Source organism: Pan troglodytes, chromosome 19, assembly GCF_028858775.2.
Source record: "Pan troglodytes isolate AG18354 chromosome 19, NHGRI_mPanTro3-v2.0_pri, whole genome shotgun sequence".
Taxonomy (NCBI): domain Eukaryota; kingdom Metazoa; phylum Chordata; class Mammalia; order Primates; family Hominidae; genus Pan; species Pan troglodytes.
The window spans coordinates 60,336,812-60,352,639 of record NC_072417.2 but is presented as its reverse complement, the minus strand read 5'-3'; the positions used below and the strand labels follow the sequence as shown (position 1 = coordinate 60,352,639).

General features: G+C 44.8%; 1 protein-coding gene across 1 annotated transcript in view; it reads right to left on the bottom strand.

The window, feature by feature from the left end:
* Window positions 1-15,398, bottom strand: part of MYH13 (myosin heavy chain 13) — a 62,623-nt gene extending 47,225 nt beyond the window's left edge. Inside the window, exons 1-10 of the mRNA XM_054671051.1 lie at window positions 15,195-15,398; window positions 13,230-13,373; window positions 12,988-13,144; window positions 11,029-11,056; window positions 10,828-10,939; window positions 8,604-8,696; window positions 5,976-6,039; window positions 5,787-5,885; window positions 5,572-5,675; window positions 1,489-1,627 (exon numbers count right to left, since the gene is read on the bottom strand). Coding sequence (XP_054527026.1) covers window positions 1,489-1,627; window positions 5,572-5,675; window positions 5,787-5,885; window positions 5,976-6,039; window positions 8,604-8,696; window positions 10,828-10,939; window positions 11,029-11,056; window positions 12,988-13,144; window positions 13,230-13,373; window positions 15,195-15,398 — 1,144 coding nt within the window. The remainder of the gene's footprint in view (window positions 1-1,488; window positions 1,628-5,571; window positions 5,676-5,786; window positions 5,886-5,975; window positions 6,040-8,603; window positions 8,697-10,827; window positions 10,940-11,028; window positions 11,057-12,987; window positions 13,145-13,229; window positions 13,374-15,194) is intronic.
* Between the last annotated feature and the right edge of the window lie 430 nt (window positions 15,399-15,828).

Here is a 15,828-nt window from a genome sequence, read left to right as displayed (position 1 = left end):
CCTTCCCTTCTCCCCCTCTCTCTCTCTTTCTCTTTCTTTCTTTCTCTTTATTTCATGGAGTTTCACGATTTTCACCCAGGCTGAAGTGCAGTGGCACAATCTTGGCTCACTGCAACCTCTGCCTCCCAGGATCAAGTGATTCTCCTGCCTCAGTCTCCCGAGTAGCTGGGAATACAGGCAGGCACCATTATGCCCAGCTGATTTGTATTTTTAGTAAAGAAGGAGTTTTACCATGTTGGCCAGGCTGGTCTTGACCTCTAACCTCAGATGATCCACCCACCTCGGCCTCCCAAAGTGCTGGGATTACAGGCGTGAGCTGCTGTGCCCGGCCTGCTCATGACATTTCTTCTGCTTGAACTGATCTCTCCCCCAATTTTTCAGAATCCTACTCATCCCTCAAAGTCCAAGTCAGTGCCCCTTCTATCAGGAAGCCTTCCCTTATTGCCCCAGTCAGAAGTGTTTCCTGTGTGAAGACTTGGAGTCCCCTCCACTGTGATGGGCAGGATTCTAGGATGGCACCCAAGGTGTGCCCCCTGGTGTACATGCCTTGTATAACCTCCTTTACTTGAGTGCAGTGGAACCTGTACAACTCCCATGATGCGGCGACCAATCAGTTGACTTTGAGTTAACAGAAAGGGAGAATTATCCCAGGCAGGCCTAGGATAGAAGGCTGGTAAGCATTTATGGGACACTGATAAGGTTATGTAGGTTTTCCCACCCTTTAATTTATGGCTGCACTTCCTTTTTATTTCTTGAGAGTTTAAAGCGCACTGCTTCACACACTGTGGGACTGTAATCAAAAGGCAGAATTATCAAGAACGATCCATGTTGCCAGGCTTTAATTCAAGGAACTTGTAAGAAGCATCGTGAGAGCTAAGAAGTCTAATGAGCAGGACGTATGGGGGGGAGTCAGTCACTGCTCAGCCCTTCCTGCTGCCCTGTGCTCTAGTTCCAGGCCTCTTAGGGATGAGGCAGAGGGTGGCGGTAGGATCAGCTAGGTGAGAGTTATGGGGAGGAAGAACCGTTCACCATTCTTGGTTCAGGGTCAAGTTCAACAGATGCTGGGGTGGAGGCGATGGGAGGAACAAAACTTGGCTCCCACTTTCCCAAAGGCCTCATTTTTGGCCTGAGTGATTAAGACTGCATTCTGGTGGAGAGAAAGAGAAGTTCACCTAACAATATTGTCTCAAAAAAGTCCACCTTAAAAAAAACAGGCACATTTAGATGGTGAAAGATAGTGGAGTGGGTGGTGATTATTCATTTACAAGAATGATGCTTTTTGTTTTTCAAGAATTCACTACTCTGGGAGTCCTTGACTGAGTGAGCAGATTTCCTAGTGCATGCTACAATGAGCTTCAGGAAACCCAGATTTGATTTATGCAGTTTTGGAAGAACAGCTTTTGAAATGAATGCAGTTTATCTCACACGGCGTCGCCCACACATGAACATAGATGGACCCAATCGCATCCCTTTCCCAGATGCAGTTACCTTCGGTGCCGTCTGGCTCCGCCTGCTCCTCACGCTGCTTCTGCTTGAACTTCATGTTCCCGTAATGCATCACGGCTCCCGTCAGTTTGTAGATCCCGACTTTCTCCTCTGAGCTGAAGCCCAGGATGTCAATGGCATTCTGGAAAGAAAAAAAGGACAACTGTCATAGCAGGAATCAGGGATCCATATGCAACCTTTTCTTGGCAAAGACCTTACCTCTTTTTTGTATAGCATATGAGACAGCATTTGCCCAAATAAGTGGATGACAGGTGGGGATGTGGTAAATTAGAAACCATTTGTTTCACGTGTTTGTGTGGGTGGGTGGAGACTGTGGGAAAAAGATGTGAATTGTCTGTTTCCTTCCATCAAATAAGAACTGATTACAGTCGGGCGCGGTGGCTCACGCCTGTAATCCCAGCACTTTGAGAGGCCAAGGCAGGCAGATTACGAGGTCAGGAGTTTGAGACCATCCTGGCCAACATGGTGAAGCTCCATCTCTACTAAAAATACAAAAAATTAGCCAGGCATGGTGGCTGGCACCTGTAGTCCCAGCTACTCAGGATGCTGAGGCAGGAGAATCACTTGAACCTGGGAGGCGGAGGTTGGAGTGAGCCAAGATTGCACCATTGCACTCCAGCCTGGGAGACAGAGTGAGACTCCATCTCAAAAAAAAAAAAAAAAAAAGAGAACTGATTATGATCTTTTCTCACTGTACATAGATTTGGGGGAGCAGTTTTCTGGATGAGGCGATTGGGAACCATTGTATGATACTGAGAGCTGGGAATGTCATGGAGAATGACTGGGAAATAATGTTTAATGGCTTAAGAGTTTGGCATTGTAATCCAGGAGTTCCAGCGTTGTTCAGACTCAAGACAATATGCATTATGGGATATTAGATCTGGAAGGGAAGATCATCAAAGATGGCATCATCATTTCCCAAATGAGAAAGGGGCAAGCTCTTGCAGAGCTCTTTCTATGTGCTAGACATTGGGTAGGCATCATCTGTATGTTATTAAATCCCCATGAAGCCCCTTTAGCTGTACAGGTTTTTCCAGATTTCTGGATGAAGAATTGAGGGTCTAGTTGGTAAGTAGCCTGTCATACAGGGAGGGTGTGATAAGACTGGGACTGGAGTTAGGTCCTGATCCCTTCAAAACCTAGGGTCATTGCTGGTTTGGTTTTATAATCATGTTGCCTGTCTTCCACCACAAAGGTTTCAACAAAAAGAAATCCTTCTCTTGGGTACACATATTGATTATGCAGTAGGGTTTGCAGCCTGAGCCTGTAGAGTGTCCATTGGTAGGATTGAAACATGTTTGGACGTGTTTGGTGAGCAGGTAGGATAGACCCAGTAGGCCAACACCAGCAGGGTGATATTGGAGAGTCAAGCATTCTTGGAGTGGCACCCCCTTTAGTGGAGAATGAGCCTATGCCAGGAGCTGGGATATATGGGGAGGAGAGATTCCGAGGCCATGATGGCCATCCCTTGAATCCATATCCCATTTCAGGGATGCATATCTCTGTCCTAGGGAGGGGCCGTTGTAGGTTAAAAGAGAAAGAACTCTTTCAAAAACACTAAAAGGAGCAGGTGAAAGCGTCACTGCCTGGGGACCCTTTTGGAGAATGTCATCTCCAAAGGGGTGCAGGTGGAACCTGGGTATATGATGGGATGTCACTCCCATTATGAGGTTACCAATCAGTTGACTTTGAGTTCATAAAAAGGGAGACTATACCAGGCAGGCTATAAAAGCTCCGTGAGGCCAGGCGCGGTAGCTCACATCTGTAATCCCAGCACTTTGGAAGGCCGAGGTGGGTGGATCACAAGGTTAGGAGTTCAAGACCAGCCTGGCCAACATGGGGAAACCCCTTCTCTACTAAAAATACAAAAATTAGCCGAGCGTGGTGACAGGTGCCTGTCATCCCAGCTACTTGGGAGGCTGAGGCAGAGAATTGCTTGAACCTGGGAGGCAGAAGTTGCAGTGAGCCGAGATCGCACCACTGCACTCCAGCCTGGGGACAGAGCGAGACTCCATCTCAAAAAAACAAAAAACCAAAAAACAAAAAACCAAAAAAAGGCTCCGTGAGAGGAAGGAGCAACAGCCGCATCTGGCAGAAGGCATCTCGGTGAGGACATGACTTAGGTAAGGTGACTTTTAGAATTCCTTAGGTGGGCCTTTCTCAGTGGATGGGGGCCTTGCAGCAGTCATTAGCCTGGCCCTTTCTGTGCTTACAAGTTAGTGAAGACTGGGGAAACCTCATTGAAAATATATAACAACTTAAATTAAATTTGGTCTAAAACTGCCTCCATACATAGCAAACTATAACCTAAATTAGTATGTAAACAAACTGCAACCTAAGAGTATATTCTTGTAACAAATAGCTGAGTCTCAGCCAGTCACAGCAGCTGAGCTTCAGCCAATCACAGCAGCTGAGCTTCAGCCAATCACAGGCTGCCAAACTGATGGGCCATTGTGCATATAAGACAAATGCTTCATCACACCACCTGCAGATAAGGCAAAGGCAGACCTGTAACCAATCAAGCTGTTTCTGTATGTCACTTCCTTTTTCTGCCTATAAATACTGCCTGCCATGTTGCTGGGTGGAGCTCTCTGAGCCTCTCCAGGTGCTGAGTGTGGTCCAACTCATGAATCGTTCTTTGCTCAAATAAACTCTGCTAAATTTAATTTGTCTAAAATTTTTCTTTTAACACTATTAGACCTAAGATAACTTATTTGATCATGAAAATTTTTCTATTTGTGTTAAAATAATTAGTATCAGCTGGAAATGTCACCAAATGAAGGCTAAGAAGCTGGTCATGGGGCAGTGTCTCTAGGATGATGGACAAGACCCCTTTTCGCAAGCTCTTGCAGCTTTTGTATGGGTGGAGCCAACAAGGGTGGAGATGAATTGCTCACAGACGGTATACTTTAATTAAAAATGTAAGCTCTGTAATTAGGCAGACCTGTGTTTAAATACTCTGTCATTGGGCCTGGTGCAGTGGCTCAGGCTTGTAATCCCAGCACTTTGGGAGGCTGAGCTGGGCGGATCACCAGAGATCAGGAGTTTGAGACCAGCCTGGCCAACATGGTGAAACCCCAATTCTACTAAAAATACACACACACAAAATTAGCCAGGCATGGTGGTGCAAGCCTTGTAGTTCCAGCTACTTGGGAGGCTGAGGCAAGAGAATCTCTTGAACCCAGGAGGCAGAGGTTGCAGTGAGCTGAGATCATGCCATTGCACTCCAGCCTGGGTGACAGAGCGAGACTCTGTCTGAAAAAAGAAAGAAAAGAAAAGAAGAGAAGAAAGAAAGAGAGAGAGAGGAAGGAAGGAAAGAAGGAAGGAAGGAAGGAAGGAAGGAAGGAAGGAAGGGAAAGACTCTGTCATTGACGAATTGTGTCTTCCAGAAAATTATATGTATTTTAAGAATCAGCTTCCACATTTGTAAAATGGAGACAATAATGACATAATTTTGAGACTATAATGAGATAATGCAGGTAAAGCCACTTACCTCAGTGCCTGGCACATGTAAGTGCTCAATATATTTGGTTATTATTGTTATTATGATTATTAATCCTACAGGTACTTCCCCAAAATAAACACCACAGGCCTGACAGGTGTACTGAGGAGCTGGGTGTCTAAGGTGAGCCTAAAGTGAAAGGCAGAAAGAAAAATGGAGAGGCTATTACAGAGTGGGGTTGGTTTTCTGCTTTATACTTTTTTATATTTTCTAAATTTTCTTGAAGAACCATGTAGATGGTTTTGCAACATGAAAACTTTCAACGAATGTTAGGTTAAAGATCTTATAAATGCAAAAATGCATTCCAGTTAAAATGTTAGAGAACAGAACTGAAGGCCTGCTTTGGTGAACCTTCTGGATTTCCATTTTGGAATGCTGTGAGGTGGAGCTGAGTAGGGAGGGGCCAATCTGTGCTAATTCTCTGAGCTCTTGATCTCTGAGATCTTGAGTCTAATCACTTAGTATCCCTGGATTTCAGCTTTCCCATTAGCTCACTAACGTGTCTCTCAGTTCATAAACTCAATAATTCTGTGCATAAACAGACAAATAAATGGCATGCTTACATCTGTCGCCAGCAGTTCTTCACTGTCATCGATACTGGCCACCGTGACCTCTCCTTGGCTCACGAAGGGGAAGTCGAAGGGGTTGGTGGAGATCAGAAGCAGGTCTGTGAAACACAGATATCCCTTTAATGGCTTATGCATAACTTACTCTGGGTTGTTTTTTTTTTCCCAACGTCACCGATTTGGAACATAAGAAAGGTATTCCAAGAGCTTACCAATTAGTTCTGGCTTCTTGTTTGACATAATTTGGTAGAAAATATGATAGCTTCTCTCACTGGATAATTGAAACGTCACTCTGGATTTTTCTAACAGATCTAAGATAACAAAAATAACGTGATTTCAGTCTCCCAAGAGATGCTTTTGTGGCCAAAACACCAACGGATTTATAGAGTGTTTGGACTCACAAGTTTCGATGTCTGCCGATGCCAGCTTCCCTGTGGCTCCAAAATGAATCCGAATGAACTTCCCCTGTCCAATAACAGGTGGACAAATGTTACAGTTATTTGATTTATATGGTTTTGTGGCTGGCCTTAGATAGGTGCTGCCACAGATAAATTATAAATGCAAAAATGTTAGAGAACAGAACTGAAGGCCTGCTTTGGTGAACCTTCTGGATTTGCATTTTGGAATGCTGTGAGGAGGAGCTGAGTAGGGAGGGGCCAATCTGTGCTGATTCTCTGAGCCCTTGATCTCTGAGATCTTGAGTCTAATCACTTAGTATCCCTGGATTTCAGTTTTCCCATTAGCTCACTAACGTGTCTCTCAGTTCATAAACTCAACAATTCTGTCCGTAAACAGACAAATAAATGGCATGCTTACATCTGTCGCCAACAATTCTTCACTGTCATTGATACTGGCCACCATGACCTCTCCTTGGCTCAGAAGGAAGGGATGCCAGAACATGGGCACCTCTCCACCCGGTGCCCAGTGCTCCCAAGCTGGGTCAGCAAGGACTCAGGTCGCTCTACCCAAGCACCTGGCCCTGTTCCCACAACTCAGGGGATGCCCACAGGCTCCTTCTCCAGCTCTCTTCTTGGGACTACTCCATTCTTGACTGCCTGCCTGGTTTTCATCCTGTTCTCTTATACCTGGATTCTTAAATCTTCGTAACACCTTTTAATTGTAACTGGTTGGATTGTTCTTTTTTTTTTTTTTTTTTTTTTTTGCTTGTATCTTAATAGATGCTACTTCTGAGATTTCTTGCCTGAGTTTCACATATGGCTGACTACAGACAAATCTGGCTCACAGGCCTGGGCTCAGGCTCAGGCCTGGCTCCCTCGCTGCCAAAAGAACAACTCAGGGTCTAGGTGGCCCACTTTCTGGGGAGTGGGAGGTAAAATTTCATATGCGTGTTTGTGCGTATGCACCTGCTTCGTACATTATCTGCTTAATTGGTCCTCAACGACACTGTGAGCAAATTTGAGGACAAAAAATGTTTTCTTGCTTTTTCACCCACAGTGTCTGAAATGTGGATGGTACTTAGTACTAACCTCAATATTTTCTGAATGAACCCTAGGAAAAGTTAGTGAAGGATCAGTAAAGGCACATGTGCACTGTAAGTGCTGTGTCTTCAGTATATTTAGCTGCTTAATGGAAGACAATGGAAGTCATCCCTAGCCTGCAAATATTTTGAGGGTGGAAAGAGGACAAAATAATTAGAATGATTGTGACTTCTGGGTCAGGGCTAAGAGTAGAGGCCCATGAACTAAGTAAATGGGAATGAGAAGAGGGAGTGCCTGAAGGTATTGTCTTTCACTTTAAGCTGGTGTCAGGCCAGTGCAATAACTAACTTGGTCCAGGCATGGGTAACATACTTCTGCCATGTAACATGTGCCCAGATCTTCCACAAGGAAGAGGAGTTTATTTGGGCACTGGGGAAGATACAGGTGCAAACTGGCAGTGCACAGGGTACAAAGAACATATCCAAGGAAACAAAAGTCAAGGCTCAGAGCCATGGTCCTTGATGGATTATCTACTTCCTCATTGATAACCATTTTATCTTTCAGGCGATGAAATACAAGTTTGAGACTATCCAACTATTAAGATGTGTGAAGTTTTAATGTACTTTTGCAACCATAGGCACAAATGATGGCTTCGCCTCTGAGTACTTGCTCCACTGGCCAGTGAAATGAAATAGAAGGCTGGATGTGTGTTTATTTCCGATGGGAAGTAAATGTCTTTTTGATTAAGCCAAACCTAAGTAAAAAGTTGAAGGATGGCATATATCCTTCAATATCTTCAGTATGAATCTATTCCAATATTTTTTTCTTTTTTTTGAGACAGAGTCGCCTTCTGTTGCCCAGGCTGGAGTGCAGTGTTGCAACTTCGGCTCCCTGCAACCTCCACCTCCCGGGTTCAAGCGATTCTCCTGCCTCAGCCTCCCAAGTAGCTGGGATTACAGGCATGTGCCACCATGCCCAGCTAATTTTTTGTATTTTTAGTAGAGATGGGGTTTCGTCATGCTGGCCAGGCTCGTCTCAAACTCCTGGCCTCAAGTGATCCGCCCGCCTCAGCCTCCCAAAGTGCTGGGATTACAGGCGTGAGCCACCGCGCCCAGACTATTTCAAATTTTTGAGCTCTTCTGCCTTCACTAGGTTTTCCCTGCTCCCAGTCCCTACTGAGTTGGAAGAGGTCAAATCTGCTAACTTAATTCACACTAAGGTTTCCGTGGCTAGACCAATAGATATGGCTTAATGGACGTTAACATTTTAAAATGTTTCCACACAGAGAGACCCATTTTAGCATAAAGTTGATCTCTAATTGTGGGATTTGAATCATGTGAGTGACTTCAGGATGCTGTGAGGTGACATTGCCTAGTTAGGGTAGGACGGCAAATCCTCCCTCTGCCAGGACCAAGCCAACACCTTCCTCAAAGTGTATCAAAATATTCCAGATGGGTAGATTGATCTCAATCACTTGGGGGTAGAAAAAGGCCCCCATATATTCCAGTTTATGGGGCAGTTTTTCATATCCAGCATTTCAGGAGAGGGTATGGTTTTGGGAGGATACTTGAAAATTGGGCCGGGTCTTACAAATCTTGAGGAGTTGTCATTCCTCACAGTCTTGGCATTTCCAAAGGCCTCCAGCAGTGGGTTGGCCTGGATGATCTGATCCTCTAGCGTTCCCTAATAATAAACAAGAAGAGGAAAAAGAGGACTTTGGATGGTTTTCTAAAGTAGCCCCTTGATGACTAAAACGGTGGGTACTCTGGGCAGGTTCAGGTAGAGATGTCGACCAGCTCCACCTGGTGGTCAGTGCAGTACCCACGCCCCCACCCCCACCAGACCTGAGGCGTCTTCAAGGTACCATCCTAGACAGGCTCTTATTAGCATAGCATTGAAGTGACTTCTGGTCATGCCAGGTTCTAGGCAGGAATATTACTCCCTCCATCAGAACATCCAGACTGCCTTTCTGATAACATTTCATTATAAATCATGGATTTTTATAACATGCACCTCTGTTATTGCATGTAATATGACCCACCTAATATAGATATTTGTGTTCAGAAGGAGAAATAGAATGTGAGCAAAGCAAGCGACCCAGGGGATGATACAATAACAACAGTGGTTCTCAAAAAGGTTTTTTATGTAGCAAAAATTTATGAGAATGATTATTCAGAAATCCACTACAGAAAGCAGAGTTTTCACCTTCACCTCCATGACTGCTTTATCCTTCTGGGTCCAGAGCAATTTAGAAACTACTGTCAAACCTAGTGGTTCTCAAAGTGTGGTCCCTGGACCAGCAGCATGAACACTACCTGGGAATATATGAGAAATGCCAGGTATGGTAGTTCACACTCATAATTAGCACTTTGGAAGGCTGAGGCAGGAGGATTACTTGAGGCCAACGGTCTGATACCAGCCTAGGAAAGATAGTGAGTCTCCATCTCTATAAAAAATTAAAAAAAAACTAGCCAGGCATGGTGGTTCCTGTAGTCTTAGCTACTCGGAAGGCTGAAGGATGATCGCTTGAGCCCAGGAGTTTGAAGTCACAGTGAGCTATGATGGTGTGCCACTGTACTCCAGCCTGGGTGACAAAGTGAGACCCTGTCTCTACAAAATAAAAAGGAAAAAAAGATGCAAACTATGAGGTCCCACCCTAGATCTACACAATCAGGAATTCTGGGCCTGGGTTCTGCCGCCTTTGTTAAGAATCTCTCCTGTTGATTCTGATGTGTACTCCAGTTTGAAAACCACTGGTGTAAACATTCCTTCTCCAGAGGAGGATGTGGAGTTGGTCAAGGTCCCTCAGCTGTAGCTGATGGAGCTGGTGCTAGAACTCAAGTCCATTCTGGTGGAACCACTTCCTGCTTTGCTCCATGTGATACTGTGATATAATAGGAATGGTATATTTTGGTCTTTTTCCAGTTTCCTGGTACACAGCTCCTAAAACCCTTGGAATATCTGAAGTGATAAATGTCTTTTTGTGTGCTAATGAGATGATTGGTGGCTTTGGGGTCCTGGACAGCTCAGGATGGGGGCTGGTTGCCAGGGAACCAACCGCGTGATTAGAGAGTTGGAACTTTCAGCCCTATTCCTGACCACTGGGAAGGAAAGAAGGGCTGGAGGTTGAGTCAATCATCAATGGCCAGTGATTTAATTAATCATGCTCATGTAATGCAACCTCTATAAAAACCCTATACAGAAGGCTTCAGAGAGGTTCCAGGTTGATGAACACCTGGAGGTACTGGGAGGATGTCACCTGCAGAGACCCTGCCCCTCCCCCATACCTTGCCCTAGACATCTTTTCCACTTGGCTTTTCTTCTGCATCCTTTGTAACATCCTTTGTAACAAACTGGCAAATGTAAGCAAAGTGTTTCTCTGAGTTCTGTGAAGCATTCTAGGTAATTATCAAACCTGAGACGGGGGTCGTGAGATCCTCCCAATTAATAGCTGCTTGCTTAGAAGTTCAGGAGGCCCGGACTGGTCCCTGGTATCCAAAGTGGGGTCAGTTTTGCAGGACTGAGCCCTTAACTTGTGTGATTTGACGCTTTCTCTAGGTAGTTAGTATCAGAATTGAATTGAACTGTAGGACACCCAGTTGGTGTCTGCAGAGAACTGGAGAATTGTTTGGCATGGAAAAACCCCATACATTTGATGGCAGACACGTTCTGTGTGAGGATACAGAGAGGAAAGAAAGAGTTTTTCCTCTTTGCCATTTCTACTGAGCGCATACCCTGCATACACTTGGTGCTCATCCAGGCTTTAAAGTATACTTATTCCAGTAAGCCTCCGGATGCAGGTGGGGCTGCTCACCTGCATTTTGCCTAGCTGTGTCTCCTTCTTCTTGTCCCCAGTAACTGCAATTGTTGCAAAATACTGGATGACACGCTTGGTGTTCACAGTCTTCCCAGCCCCGGATTCTCCGCTGCCAATTTAAAAGTAAACGGGATAAAGGAGAGTGGAAGGGAGGGCACTGGTTTCCAAGTCATGATGGTACAAAGAGGTGTTACTCACGTGATGAGGATAGACTGGTTGTCTCGATCTAGAAATGCAGAGGGAAGCAAATCAAAACAAATAAACAACAAACAGAATGTTAAAATAAAGTAACATTGGGGGTGGTTGGAGAACACAGGCTCTAGTTAATGTCTTTGCCATTAACCACTGGTATGATTTGGGCATGTCTAATCTTCTTTGGGACAATTTAGGCAGATTTCTCAAATGTGGGATGTGCAACATGACCAGCCTGGGAGGTGAATGATTCTCTACTCACTGTAGTGAATCCCACAGTGTAGAAGTTACTCATGTTTATAGATCTTTAACTCCCTGCTAGTCCTTTCCCATCGCCCTTTTCCATAAAGAAAGCAAGTGTCAGGTTCAGAGCTTGTGGGGCCACAGCTTTTCATCAGCATTTATAGATGCTGGTTGGTTTTATTGCATTTTTCTTTTACCTTTACCTTCTACTTGTGAAAAGTGATACTGGTTTTTCATTTGCAATAGAGCATGGATTGAACTGTGTCCTCCTAAAATTCACATATTGAATTTCTAACCCCTAGTACCTCAGAATGTGACCTTATTTGGAAATAAGATGTCAACAAGATGCAGGGGTGATTACTCAAGATGAGGTCATGCTGGAGTAGGGCAAGCCCCTGATCTAATGTGACTGGTGTCCTTATAAACAGAAGAAATTTGGAGACACACAAGCACATGGGGAGAATGCCATATGAAGATTAAGGCAGGGATCAGGGTGATGCTTCTACAGATAAAAAACAACAAAGATTTCTGCTAGCAAACCATAGAAGCTAGGAGAGAGAGGCATGGGCCAGATTCTCTCTCAGCATCCTCAGACTAACCAATCCTGTTGACACCTTGACTTCAGACTTCAATCCTCTAGAACTGTGGGACAGTACGTTTCTATTGTGTAAGTCCCCCAGTCTGTGATACTGGAGCATCCATAGCAAACTAATATAAATTGTGGTATTAGTCTTCCCTTTAAAATTAATGTAACACGAACTAATTTCAAGAAAAATATTAAGTTTGCAGACATGGCAAGGATTGTGATTGTGAGACAGAAATGACAGAAGTTTGGACACCATTGCATTAGATGATTTTTAAGCATCTACAGGTCTCAGATTCAGATGCTAGACTCTTTTTTTTTTTTTTTTTTGAGACGGAGTTTTGCTCTTTTTGCCCAGGCTGAAGTGCAGTGGCGAGATCTCAGCTCACCACAACCTCCTCCTCCCAGGTGCAAGCAATTCTCCTGCCTCAGCCTCCTGAGTAGCTGGGATTACAGGCACCCACTACCATGACTGGCTAATTTTTTTGTATTTTTACTAGAGAGAGGGTTTCATCATGTTGGCCAGGCTGGCCCCGAACTCCTGACCTCAGGTGATCCACCTGCCTCGGCCTCCCAAAGTGCTGGGATTACAGGTGTGAGCCACCGCACCCAGCCTTGCTTCTACTTCTAGCATCTGTTCCAAGTCAAGTCAGGTGAAGGTTGAACAGACAGACTTGATATTAGGCATCATGGCATGACAGTGTTACCATGTCCTTACTCCCCAGGTCATTCTGGAAATTAAAGGAGGTGAAGGGGAGCCTGAGTTTGGGGAAGAACGCAGGAACACTGCTTTACCCATTTCTCCAACGTAGCATTCCCTGAGTGGCTACTGATATGGTTTCTCTTCAAAGTACACCTGGATTGGGGGTTCCCTGGGGACAAAGGTAGGGCATCTCCTTGTGTTCCACATTCTCCCAAATAAGCAAGAGCTCAGTGTAGCTTCAGCCATAATCACAGGCCTTGTCATGCACTGTGACTGGCAATGAAAGATGTTGTACCCTTTGCTTTTCATCCCCAAATCATCTGACTCTCCGAAGATCCTTTGATTATTGCACCATTCAGATGGCCAATGCCCATCAAAAGCTTGAAAAATTAACTAAGGATGGCTTCAAAAAATATGAATCAAAGAAATTACTCACCAGTCAGCATGAACTGATAGGCATTGTCAGAGATGGAGAAGATGTGGGGCGGGGCCTCCTGGCGCTTTTTGCCTCTGTAGGCAGCCACCACCTCGGGCTTGTACACCGGCAGCCACTTGTAGGGGTTGACGGTGACACAGAAGAGGCCTGAGTAGGTCTGGGAAGATCAGAACATTTATCACTTGGATCTCGTTTTTACTCAGAGAGAGACATGAAATAAAAAGGTGTTTACAGACACTCACGTAGATCATCCAGGCTGCATAGCGCTCTTTGAGGTTGTACAGAACAGCAGGTTCATGCAGGTGAGTCATCATGGCCATGTCCTCGATCTTGTCAAATTTGGGAGGGTTCATGGGGAAGACCTGGTCATTGTTCAGAGTGAGCGTCTGGGTATTGAGAGGAAAAGCAGGTAATAAATTGGTGAGCCAAGTGCCCACATTGCACTTTACTGGTGTGGTGGAAGTAGTGAGATATTGTGGAGGAATTACCCCATTGTGATGGATAATTTCATGGATCATTTCCATGCCCCAACATGATCCATAAATAACAGTTCTTGAAGAATCTGATTCTGGTCAAACTATGTAACCAATTCTGGTCTGATGCCCCTCAGTCATCCTGCTGTCATGTGTACCAGGAGTGGGTTACAGGTGTGCAGAACTTTGGAGCCCTTTGCCTCTGTTTACCCTATTTGTTGTGAGTGCTGTGATGAGACAAAGGTTGGAAGGTTACAAAGAACTGCTCCAAAGTATTCTGTGTTTTTCCACCTCAAAATCTCTGCTCATGAGGGTTCCTTCAGCTGGAATGTCTTCATGAAAATTTTGTTTAGAAACCTTCAAAGCTCAGCTCCAGCACCAACTCTTACACGACCCATCTCCTCTCTCCCCTATTGCTTCAAGGCTCCCATAATTATTTGTACCTCTGCTCTAATAGTTCAAACATTTGGGGGTGCATCATGGTTCTTTGCTGAATATTTTCAGAATATTATTTAATTTTTTTTCCCTCCGTTTTTTTCCCACCTCTCTCCCCCATTCAAGCTGGCTCTGCACTCCATGGCTCAGGAGAGACAGAAAATAGGGCAAGAACAGCTACTAGGGAGGCTGAGGCAGGAGAATGGCGTGAATCCGGGAGGCGGAGCTTGCAGTGAGCCGAGATCACGCCACTGCACTCCAGCCTGGGCGACACAGCGAGACTCCGTCTCAAAAAAAAAAAAAAAAAAATAGGGCAAGAAAAGAAAAAGAGCTTGTAATACTTCCTGGATTTTGTTTTCCAAAAACCTAAGTCCTTAGGAAAACTTTGAGGGTTTCACAGAAAAGATAAAAGGAAGGAGTTTTGCTGGTATAGACCAAATTTTTTGAGGAAGGAAAGGCCTTCCACTCCACCACCCAAGACTAGAAAAAGAGAAACAGACACCCAAGGTAGCCAAAGGGGAGGTAGAAAAGTCTATGTATCCTGAATCTTTAAGGACTGGGACTTGTTTCTGAATAAATCCTTCAGGGAGGCTGTGAGTCCCCCGTGTAGTGCTGTGTAAGGTTCTGAAAATGTGACATATTCCTGAGGCGGTGGTGAGGGCACCCCAAGAGTGACTGAACACATTTTTTCCCAGCCCACTGAAAAAGGACTGGAATTAGAGGTTAAGTTTAATAACAAAAAATAAAAGCAAGGTCTCTCTCATATGCCTGAGTTTGTGAAGTGAGATTCATACCTGCCATATACATCTTTGGGAAACTTTGGGAAAGCAGGTGCAGAGGTATGCTTATATTTGCAAAGCGATCAACGCTATGACCTAGACCTGGTGGATGTCCAGTAAGTACTGAATGGTACATGATAATTCTCCACCTTAAGTGAGTCAGTGGCTCCTGAGCTTCCTCTGTAGCAGCCGCTCTGCAGCCCAGAGAGGTATAATTGGTCGGCCCATCCAGTATCAGCCTCTTCCTTAAATAGACCAACCTTTTCTGCCCTCACCTGCTGCTTTCCTCTAAAGCAAACACCACAAAACCCCTCAAAGCCCAAGTCCTTGGATAAGGAAAGAGGCAAGAGTGAAGGTGCATGTAATAGCAGCTTTCATCTGCTACTTCACCGCAGAACAGATAAACTAAGTTTTGTCCTGTCTTCAGATTCCGAAGGACCAGCATGCAATTTCTAATATTCTACTCCAAAGAAAAATGAGCATGCCCATATTATCAAAGACATCTGGAATCAACACTCACCCGGTCATCGAGGGTCTTGACTATGACTTTGTCATTTTCCCTAGTCTGGATCATGCCTTTCACATACATTTCCTTATCATCCGCTACAAAGCAGGCTTTCTTGGAATCGAACGGACGATTTTGAGCCTCGATTCTCTCCTTCTCTGGTTTCCGGAGGTAGGGAGCTGCTTCTCCAAAAATGGCCATTTCTGCGTCAGAGCTCATGACTGCAGAGGGCTGGGAAGACCAGAGGGACTGCTGAGTCTTGTGCTTGGGTGACTGCTGAAGCTGCAGGGCCCCTACCCTTATTCTATTAAAACAGGGGGCCACATTCAAAGGCTCCTAGATTGAACATAGGTCCTGAGGGATCTATGGCCAGGTCTAGGAGCTTAAAGTGTGCAAGTGGGAATAAGCTAAAGGGGATATTTTATTCTAACAAAAAAGTATGAAGGTTTTTTTTTTTATCCTCTGAGTGTCTATTTTGGGAATATTTTAGTTCAGTCCCATGTGTGCATGTCTGAATCAATTAGAGCCAAGGTGAACCCAATAAAAGAGGCTTCAGGAAGCACTTTCTTTCTTTCTTTTTTTTGAGACAGAGTTTTGCTCTTGTCACCCAGGCTGGAGTGCAATGGCTCGATCTCGGCTCTGCAACCTC